An 11145-nucleotide genomic window follows, 5' to 3' on the forward strand; every position below is an offset into this window, starting at 1 on the left:
AAATTATAGCTCCAGTAGCGCCGATGTATGGCAGTCTCACTTCTGTCAGTCCAGCCCAGGGCCGCTGTGGCTACAAACATGGCTCACCACCGTCATGGTGTGAATGTGTGGGACGTGCTTTGGGGTCGTCGGACTGGATAAAGTGCTATACGAGACATTTATAATAATAATAATATTAATAATAATAATAATAGATTTTATTTGTAGTGCACTTTACATTTAGGAAAAATCTCAAAGTGCTACAGGTAAAATCATCATAGAACGGTAAAAGCAAAAAAAAAAATTACAAACTAAACATCATTGTAAAATAAATATGAATAAATAAGTCAGTGGCATAATTATAAGAGGTTAAAAGTCATAAGTTCTGCCAAAAAGAAATGTTTTTAATCATTTTTTTAAAGTATGGATAGTCTGTGGTTCCCTCAGATGATCAGGGAGGGCATTCCATTTTTTGTAATGTTTTATCTCTGTTGAAATCAGTCCACAGACAATCAGCATTGTTCTTCTATGTCATCCATGTTTTTTTTACTCTGAACTCACGTTTAATCTTGAGAGGGTTCGCAAGAGTTCCCGTCTGACATCTGAATGATCCTGAGTCAAATCTGATCGGGTGTGGTGTGTTGAGCTCGCCGTCTGACCGGACACCACGCGTTGTACGAGCAAAACAGTTTTATCTACGAAATTGTTACGTGTGGTGTCTCTCAGGCATTGAAAATGGCCCGACTATTTTAAAATCTTGCTTTGTGAACCAGCCTTACGGGACTTCGCCAAAGTCAAAGTATGCTTAGTCTTCTTTTAGAGAAATTTACCTTGGACAAAAGGATCGGCCGCAGTATATGACATCTTAGTCACTACTAAAAGAAGTCTCAGTAAAATATTACATAAATATCCAATAGCAACATCAGCTCGTAGATATCAGGTTATCATATTAGGTCATGTTAAAACAGTGCAAATTAATATATAAAGATAAAATAATTCCATGCACCACTACCCTCCCATTTTACTGCCGTGGAACATGACATGTAGCTACATACATGTCCTTAATCTTCCCATCCCAAACCATGTGCTCATTAACATGTTTTAATGACAGTGGGATGAACAAATGTTTGAATCTGTTATGTTTGCATAAGTGGATCCTGTACTTTTGTAGTTCAGTAGCACAAACTCAGAGTGGACCACATGAGAGGAGTTCGGGAGGTTCCCAGGCTAAAGGAGCCGTGAGAGGAAGCATAGAGTCTCCTTTTCCTACCTCCTTCCTCACTGACTGCACTATTCAGACAGCACTTCTCATGGCGACCGCTGAAGAGTCCTTAGCCAAAAGATGTCTTCAGATGCAGCCTTAATCTCCTTAACTATTATAATGAACAGAAATGAAAATATTTGAAATACATCCCTTTGTGTGTAGTGAATTTCTATGCCTACCACTTGAATTTCATTTCTAAAATAAGTTAACTTTTTAATTATATTCTGACCACTTAAATATATTTCATATTTTATGTTATCTATTGATATCCACCTGTAGCTACTAAGGAGAGAAACAGTGAAAAGTGAGGGGTCTGTGGAGAGAGGAAATTGTGCCGCCATGTTGTGGAAAAGCAATAATAATTCTTAGCCTACACCCATCCAGCCTTTTTTATACTCCTACAACCCTATTTCCTCGTTATGGAGAAAACCATAACATAATGGTATATAAAATGTAATATAATTTTTTAAAAGTTGTAGTGCAAGTCGGTTAGATTTGAATAAAATTTATTATTTCTTGTTAGTTCAATGACAGGAAAAAATAGGACACTAACACAAGGGTTGCAGACAGCATGTGGTCAGTTGGTTATTTATGTAACGAAGCAAAGCAGAAGCAGTTTCTTTGTTAAGTTTCAGAAAACCATGCAGAGATCTGAGCCAAAGAATTGTTTTCTGAACGGATTATTTAAAAAAAATGTTTCTTCAAAATATACATTGCTCCATTTAAACACACAGCAAAAATGGAACTAGAAATAAGTAAAATGTTCTTAAAATCAGTGTATTTGTCCTTGATTTGAGCAGGTAAATAAGATGATCTGCCAATGGAATAAGATTTTTGCACTTAAAATAGGAACAATTCATCTCTATCATCTTATTTCAAGTGCAGGATGTCTTATTATCTTATTTTAGGTGTAAAAATACTCGTTCCATTGGCAGATAGTCCTATTTACCTGCTCAAATCAAGGATAAATACACTAACTTTAAGAACATTTTACTTATTTTTGGATCCGTTTTTGCAGTACATGACTGACTACCAGGGGGTCCTTTTAATGCATAAAACTATATGAACAAATAAATGATGCCATTGGTGATCCTGCTGAGTTGATCGGTCCCACGGCGTATCAGTCCTGGGTAAATATCAGCCAGCCCGTTGTAGAAATCCATGACATCAACTAGTTTAAGTGCTTTGTTGATCCAGAATGCTGGCAGGTGAAGTGCGGGATAATTATGGTGGTTCAAACGGCTGAGGAAGTTTCCATGATCGCATGGTTATTCAGACGGAAAATATTACACGCTCAGTTGCAGCCTGCCAGACGAGCAGGCAGCTTGTTTTCTCTCTGACAGCCATCAGTTTAGATTACATGGATGTAATAAAGCAGGTTTACACAAAGTGGGTCCCATGCCGACGTTTGTGATCTGCTCCGCTTCATTTCACTCGGTCCATCACACAATAACAGACAAAAGATAGTTTTAGAGAAAAATAGAAAGAAACTGCTTCTTGTCTTAACCATCAGCCTGTGATGTTTTACACAATGCCGCTACCTCAGAGCAATTGTGTATTTTTCTCACCACAGACAAACTAAGTCGTTTTACTATTACTACTTAACAAAGAAGTTCTCATGGTAGCGAAGCACCTAATCTAAAGAACAATATTTGGTTACAAACAGGACTGAGTCGATTTAATAAAAGAAAATGTTAGACTCTTATTGTTCTTTACAACAGTATCCAAACCCCTTAACTCATAATTGATCAAGTTGCATCATTGTGGTTTAATATGATAATTGGATATAATGCATAATTGTTAAATGGAAAGAAAATTATTAACTGTTTTCAGCTCTTTTACACCAATAAACTTAAATGAAATCTAGTGCAACCAAGACTTCATAAATCATCTAGTTAATTAGTAAAGTCTAGATGTGTTTGTAAGCCATTTACTATTTTTCTTAAATTTCTTCAAAATCCCAATAAAATATATTTGTTCAGAAGGATTTTGCTTTCTTTTTTTACTGTTTTGGTTGCTATTTTGACTACAACTTGCTGCATTCATAATACAAACTTGTTTTAATCCAATTTAAGACATTTAATCTATGCGCAAAAGAAATAAGGGAATGATCACTGTTTCTGACCAACATTTGTTGAATTTGCCGCCTGTTAAACATTCAATTCAAGCTTCTTAACATGAATTAATCCAAGAATAGTTTATGTTTCTCCTTGAAAGGAAGTGAGGAATAATTTTCATTCCCACAGTCTTGCATGCTGGTTGTTTGGCATTATAAATTATATCTGCAAAAGCAGAAAGTACTCTAAAGAGGATGTTGATTTTATCAATAAAAAAAGGTTATTCCCCACTGCTGCACAGCTCAGGGATCTGTATATCCCCGTAAAACTGTATCTTTTTCTGAAGAATCTTCTTTTCATACTCTAATGGAAAAACTCACCAAGTTTTTCCATAATCAAGTTTGGCAATTAATCAAAAGTTGAATTTTCATGTTTCAATGGCTTCAGTTTGTACAAAAACAGAACAAAATAAAACAAAGAAAACGCACACGCTGTGTACAACTGGGTTCTTCAGAAAATATTTATTCAAAATCTTGTTCAGAGTTTTTATTCTTTCATCCTGTGTGTGTCATACCAAACTGTCCAGCCCACTTTTTGTGGAATTTCTCTCAAAGGCAGATTTTGGGATTTGAAGCCAGGAGTCAGTGTGCATAAAGGGCCCAAGAAAGTCAGGAAATCCTCACTGGGACGGGTTTGAGGCCTCAGTGGAATTGCCCAGAGTGCTTGTCAAAGTCTTTAAGGATAAATCATTGAGCTTCCTGCCTTCTACTACCACTGACCTCTGAATACTCATGTTCCATGGAGAGTGACTGCTATTACTTTTCTCCATAATGTGAGCAGGGTCTAAATCAGCTTACAGTACAAAAGATTGTCCAAAAAAATAAGATGAAGGTTTTTAATTTAGTTTTAAATGTACAACTAGATTCAAATTTCCACTTGTATAAAAATTAACCATTACAAAACGCATTAACAAATGGTTTAACATTGTTAGTGGGGAAAGTGCAATATGGACATGCGTTATCCCAAACGTTTAGAGGGTATTACTTTTCCAAAACTTAAAAGGAGTCAAGAAAAATGTAAAAGATGGATAAAGGCATGCACACTGAACATATACGCACAGTTGAACACAACAGTGATCGATGGGAACCACTGTCTGTTTGAAGATAACACTTTTTTCAGAATGACATTGCATCCTTCTGGTTAAATTAAAGGGCAACGATGCTAGTTCTGCTTTGTTCTGTGTGTTCTGGAAATACGTATGTATGTTGCAATTTGCAGAAAGCATTTAACAGGCAGTGTAAAATCAAAGTTCTCTCCTAATACAGAATTTCACTGTAAATTGTTGCCATGGATAGCTCAATGGCAGCATGGGCAGCTACTGTAGTCTGCAGTCACTATTTTAAGATACTAATATATAAGTTGGGCCTTAACATCAATTTGTCCGTGGTTACGTTGAAATGACTTAAATTACATGATTTCCTACTCCTTTGCCTTAAAGTTGGTGGATAGGACAACAAATGGCTCTGGTAATGCGGTGAGCTTCGCTATCACCAACATTACGTCTTTGTTGTCGAGGATTAGATTAGCCTAGGGTACACTTCTGCATGGGCGGAGCAATCTTACAGTTGGCGTCACATATATTAAGTGATAACTTGATAAACCGAGCAGGTGTTTAAGTTTTACACGTCTACATTCCGGGGCTAAAAACTTATTTTTGTGTGTATGTGTCACAGAAAGTGTAATATATCAACCTTTAATCACAGTTTTTGCTATGATTAAAGCTTTTATTCGAACAATCCACTTCGACCACGCCCCTCAACAGTCCCAGAGTAAACTGAAAGTCTTATCCCCAAACCAGGACCTTTTTATACAGGACAGTGTGGTCAAGGGAAATCAAAATGACTTGGTTAAAATTGTGTCGGAACACGTGGAGCTCTTTCAAAATGGCTGAAGGTCCCTGCAATGAAAAATGGTCTTTTAAGACCAAATAGAGTAAGTTTTTAAACTCTGCTGCACTGTTTGCACATATATTTAAACATTCCTGAGGACAATTTTAATTTACATATAAAACCACTGCCACCGGTCGTATACAGACGATTATATTTCAACATATATACTTCCAGTGCTGAAGCCACTGGTGGTCTTCAATAATTTCCTAGAAATGTTTAAACCTCTCAACATCCAGCCAAACCTCCGAGGTGATCAGGTTTGGGTTTTCTTGTTCAGCCCAAAGTCAGGTCCACGTCTCCTTAACATGACTCCAGTTGTTCTCATGGTGCTTGTGCCTGGAAATATGTGCTTGCTGACCTGAGCTTCGGTAAAACTGCGGCACCTACTGCAATATTCAAATTGCCATTTGAGAAAACATGAGTGACAACTGTGCGTTGCTCTACAGGTTACACACAATAGCTGACTCATCGAAAAACTCCTTCAGAACAATAACCAAGCAGTCGCTGACAGTAGTGTACTTTAAATGGCTGCAGTGTTCCCCAGAGCTTCCCCTGTTGCTTTCACAAACTGGTTGTGTCAGATGGGAGAACGGCATGAAGATCCAAGCTGCTGATTGGCAGCATAATTGAAGGGCTAGGTGCGTCTCCCTCAGAAACGCAAGCATGAGTCTGCGCCGGCGGCGACGAGTGGCTTCTTTCCAACGCGCTCGGTGGCGCTGCAGATGTCAACCTGCTGGTGATGCAGGAAAACATGGCCGACAGCTGCAGCCGCACCTCCCTTTGCCAGCAGGCATAAACGAGGGGGTTTATCAGAGAGTTGAGGAGCCCTAGGAGCCACAGGTAGTTCTCCAGCACCTCCTTCAGAGCACACTTCCTACACAGAAGGTGTACAATGCACACCACAAAGAAAGGGCTCCAGAGCACCAGGAAGCAGCCGACAAGCACGGCCACCGTCCTCAGGGCCTTAACGTGACTCCAGCTCCTCAGCAGCTGATGCTGTGGTTGATGGTGGTGGTACTGGGATGGTCCGTGGTGGTTGTCGTCCGCTCTCGAGCTCGTTTGCCTGATTTGGGAGATCTGCTTGTGGTGGACGCAGGCAATCTTCAGGATGTCCAGGTACATGTAGATGAATAGGGACAGCACAGGGAAGAAGAGCAGGCAGTACAGTACAATGATGGCAATGTCGTGGATCACGGTAAAGAAAGCGCAGAAGCCATCGTATGGTCCTGCTGCTTGTAGCTGCCGCACCATCACTGAGGAGGAGAGGACACGGGTTAATTTACACATTTATGCTCCATGTATGACAAAACGATAAATGACAGGATTGATGCAAAAAAATCACAAGAGATTTGAATTTGACTTATTTATATAGCGCCAGCTCAGAGCACATCTCATGGCACTTTTCAAAGTCACCGACTAAAGATTATACACCCGTCTGCAATTTCCTCAATGGACTGCCGGGGATTTAAGCTGGTACTGGACAACAACTCCTCCTCAATCTTCTCGGTATGATCATGTGTAGACCTAAACCGAGAGTGCTACACATGATCAACCTGACTTGAAGTTCTAAGTCCCAAGTTAGATTTTATGTGAAGGTCAGGAAGCTTTCTAGAACCGTGACACACAAAACGCAAAGTGTTTCATTTGGATTTGGATAATCTAAAATATTATGTTAGTGACACAAAGTTGTGCATAGCTGTTAAGTGGGGGAAAAAAATATATATATATATATATATATATATATATATATATATATTCTTTTTATAAATGTATATGAATAAGAATGACAAAAGCAAGCCGGGCATTTGTGTAAAACCACCATAATTATCCCCCGAATAAAATACAATGGTACCTCATTGCCTTCAGTAGTAACCAAATTACACTGGTAACAATTTTCTGTTGTTTTAACAGTAAAAAAGTTGTACTGACAGAAACTTTTGTTTTAATGTTAAAGTAATTTAGTATATCAGTGCAGGGTTTTTTATACACCATGTTACTGTGTATTTACAATGCTTTGTCGCAAAATTTTTACTCTTCCTATTACAAATATAACCATATCAACCAGCTGGAAACACATCAAACAATGGCCTGTCCCAACAAGAACTGAGGAAGCTGTCCTTAATTTAAGTGTAATATGTTCTTTCAGAACTTTTGTTCCAGTTCTTGTGTTTTATGATATTTTCTATTTTTATATAACAATCTGTGGTGTCCTCTTAGTTTCACAGAGCATAAACAGTAACTTGCATGTAACAACGTAAAGTGAAAACAATCTTACTCCTTTGCATCAATCGTTTGTCTTCTATTAAGACTGGGTCAACCTTCCAACATGGCAGCCACCATGACCATAAAACCAGAGCATCAGTAGAATGGTTTGGACCATGCATACGTGTTAGAATGGCTCAGTCAAAGTCCAGACCTAATACCAATTAAGAATCCTTGTTATATTGGCAACTTTTATTTGTACTGGTGTTCTTGGAACTGAAAAAGAATTGGAAAAAGTTGAAGAAAAGTATAAACATAAATTATCACTGGTAGGTTTACTGGTAGGTTGGGGGAGTTGTGGCCTAATGGTTAGAGCAATGCGCTCTGAGAAGGTTGCAAGTACCTGGTTCAATCCCCACTGCCTGCACTCTGTGTCCCTGAGCAAGACCCTTAACCGCCAATTACTCCCCAGGTGCCACACAGTGGCAGCCCACTGCTCCCCAAGGTGATGGGTTGAAATGCAGAAGTGAATTTCTCCATTGTGAGATCAATAAAGTTCAATTATTATTAGGCTAAAGCTGAATTGCCCTATGGGAATAGAGTTGTTTGATTGATTGATTGATTTATTGATGCACACTTTAGGCAAAAAGAGGTGAGAAATAATTTGCTGTATTGTATATGTATGTATATTGTATTTCAGTGTCCATTGCCTAATTGGTCATCACAAAATGTGCTTGTGTGATGCAATCTCCTCTCTGGCTTTTGATTGATGCGCGTAGCACTTCTCACTTTTCAGGCTGATGAGTAAGAGCAGAGAAAAAGTCACGCAGAGAAAAAGAGGCATTGTTGCATTGAAGATGCAGCAATGCGTTTCAAAGTCAGTCACTTCACACCATTATCTAGGGACCAATTTGCCTTTCAGCACTCCTCTATTCTCCTCCCAGAGTTGTACGGACAGAGGTACTGCTCTTCTCTGTTTCCACCTTTTTTCTCCATTTTGTGTTGGACGTTTCAGGAAAAGGGACTGCTTTAAGTCAATGGCTTGATGCAATCTGCTGGGTTTCCTTAGATAGAAACCTTTTTGATCAATCTGTATTATTTGATTCAACTGACTCTGTAAAGCGCCTTGAGATGACACGTGTATGAATTGGTGCTGTATAAATAAAATTTAATTCAATTTAAATCGTTTAAACCAATTTAAACCAAATACAACCACTTTATACAAGCAAGCAATCCCAGTAAAATGCTGACAGGTGGGAACACACTAATATGAAATAGATGAGCAAATATCACAATAAGCAAATCTAAATCAAAATAATGTTGAGGATTATTGTAAATACTGTAAATGTAAATAAAGTGCATTCAAACACATTGCAGCATATTATTTAATTTAGCAAAGTTTCATCATCATGTCACACATTTCTTAATCCAGTCTAATGGGCTAATTTATCTCCATCTATTATGTTTGTGGGTTTTTTTTTTGTATCAACCAATCACAACTCTTAGAAGACAGTGTCACAACTAGCAACAGGGTCAACCACACCTCCTCGCTAAGATATGAATTTCTGCCCAGTCCTTGCTCAGAGTCGCTATCAGCAGCTCTCTGAATTAAAGCATTCCCAGGTTCGAGTAAGGTTGCGAGGAAAGAGCAGTGCCCTTTCCTGTGACATAAAAATCCGGAGGCTTTTGAAAATATTTACATATTGCAAGAAAAACGCTGGATGGGTGTTTTTTGGCACTTGGGCTGTTTCTAGATGCAGTAGAGACCTAAATGGAAGCACAAAAACATGCAAAAGTGAATTTTGCATAGTAGGTTTACTTTAAAACATGAACTAACAGGCTTAGTAAAAGCTGTTTTTTCCACCTGCCTCACTGACCCCATGTGTGATGATCGCTGCACAGAAAATTGTGGGATCTGAGAAATTGCGGCTCTACAAACAAGCCACCCAGGGCACTGAATACAAATGCATGCACGCATTTTCAGACTTCAATTGTAAAAATGAAATAAAAATTCTTCTATTTAAAAGTGACATGCATAAAAGAAAATGTGAACTTTTCAAGTGGCATGAGTACTTCTTCATGACAATGAAGATGCAAGCATTTATACAAACATTTGAACAAAGTTTATTTGTAGAATTTCTAATTTTACGTCTGGCAAGCAGTGCATCAAGTATTTCGAAGACAGTTTTGATTGTTTAATGTATCCCTCCAGCAGATAACTCTTTATAACTCATTCAAATTAAACATTAACTATGGTGGTATCCTCTAGATTACCTCAGAAAGTCACAAAGGAAGTACATTCTTCATGCTCAGTGACAATGGTTTGTTTGATTTGCCTTAGAATATAAATGATTTCACATCAACTATTGATGTGTCTGGATTTTTGTGCTCATTGGAGAGGCTAGCTACGTCTAGCAATAGCATTTGATAAGAGTAATTTTGAGACAGGATGCCAGGAAAAGGTATGTTTTTGCACTTCTGACACAAATCTAAATGTGGGAAGTTTTCTAAATGCCACTGATGCATTAATTGGTGTTGTACTTTAGTCAGAGGAGTCTAAGATAAAGTTGTTTCAAGCAACAAACACTTCAGGTCTCTCTGGTGTGGAGAAAGGAAAACTACTGCGTAAAGAACTTCACGTTTACTGTAAAGTTCGGTGGAGGATCTGTGATGCTGTGGGCTTTTTTTTCCTCTTTAAAATACTGTTGAACTCCAAAGTAGAACCAGACAACTGAAAATGGGACATCGATCCAAAACGCTTGGCCAAATCAGCACAAAAGTGGTTCAGACAGATCTTTAACCTTCCTCCATGGGCTGAGATGAAGAGAAGAGTCCGTAATAGAGGACCCAAGACTCTGGATGCTCTAGTAAATAAAGTAAACTGCTGAGCCTCACCTGGTAAAAATCCCATGGTGAAGGAGCTGATCCACACAGCCAGTAAAGATCCGGCTGTCTTCCCTTTCCCAGACATCATAGAGTAACGCAGGGGCATCTTGATGGCTACGTATCGGTCCAGCGAGATCAGGAACATAGACAAGATGGACACCATGCAGGGGGACGTCAAGAAGGCCATTCGCAGCAAACACCGAGTCTTGCCCTTTGGAACAGGAGGCGTTGCATTTGTGGGAGGATAAATCGCGATGTGACCACCATGGTTCCCGGTCAAATTGCTGAAGTCCTCCGTAGCCAGTCCAGTGATGGCTACGCCCACCAGAGTGTCGGCCACAGCCAAGTTGAGGACAAAGCACCAGCTCTGACATCCGCGCTTTAGGAGCAGCTTCAGCAGAGCCGCGGCCACCAGCAGGTTGGTGGAGATAATGAGGGTGGCAGAGATGCTCAGGATCACGCCCATCACCCGAGGTCTCCCATCGCTTTGCACGGTTGGCTGGTCGGAGTCCATGGAGTCAGAAGCGACGCTGACAGAAGGCTCTGCGCTGCTTTGTCCAGTCAAATAGGACATTTTGATTCAAAATGAAGAACGCTTCAGATGACGAGTTTCCAGTCACGTCAGGCTTGAAATGATTTATTTGTGTAGAGGTTTCACAGCATAGCTTCACATGTGATCTTGAGATTGCTGAGAAGAATCGCATATGAGAACGCCCCCTAATCTTAATCCAGTGTGGAGGTCCAGGGGCCGATCACAAAATATCCAAAGTTAACTTTTTTTCCTTGAAACTTACTTCCGATCTGGGTG

General features: G+C 39.3%; 1 protein-coding gene across 1 annotated transcript; it reads right to left on the reverse strand.

Annotated features, from left to right (window-relative positions):
* Positions 1-5729: 5729 nt before the first annotated feature.
* LOC105930591 (glucose-dependent insulinotropic receptor) lies at positions 5730-10803 on the reverse strand. Its single transcript, XM_012868869.3, has 2 exons — positions 10347-10803; positions 5730-6502 (listed from the first exon to the last, which is right to left on the reverse strand). Exons 1-2 carry the CDS (start codon positions 10801-10803, stop codon positions 5811-5813), a joined length of 1149 nt encoding a protein of 382 aa, XP_012724323.3. The 3' UTR covers positions 5730-5810.
* Positions 10804-11145: the final 342 nt, after the last annotated feature.

Source organism: Fundulus heteroclitus, chromosome 11 (genome assembly GCF_011125445.2).
Source record: "Fundulus heteroclitus isolate FHET01 chromosome 11, MU-UCD_Fhet_4.1, whole genome shotgun sequence".
Lineage (NCBI taxonomy): Eukaryota > Metazoa > Chordata > Actinopteri > Cyprinodontiformes > Fundulidae > Fundulus > Fundulus heteroclitus.

Coding starts and splice junctions, on each gene's coding strand:
- LOC105930591 (XM_012868869.3), bottom strand. CDS start 10,803: ATGGGCGTGATCCTGAGCATCTCTGCCACCCTCATTATCTCCACCAAC. Junction 6,503..10,346: donor CACCATGGGATTTTTACCAG/GTGAGGCTCAGC, acceptor TCTCCTCCTCAG/TGATGGTGCGGCAGCTACAA.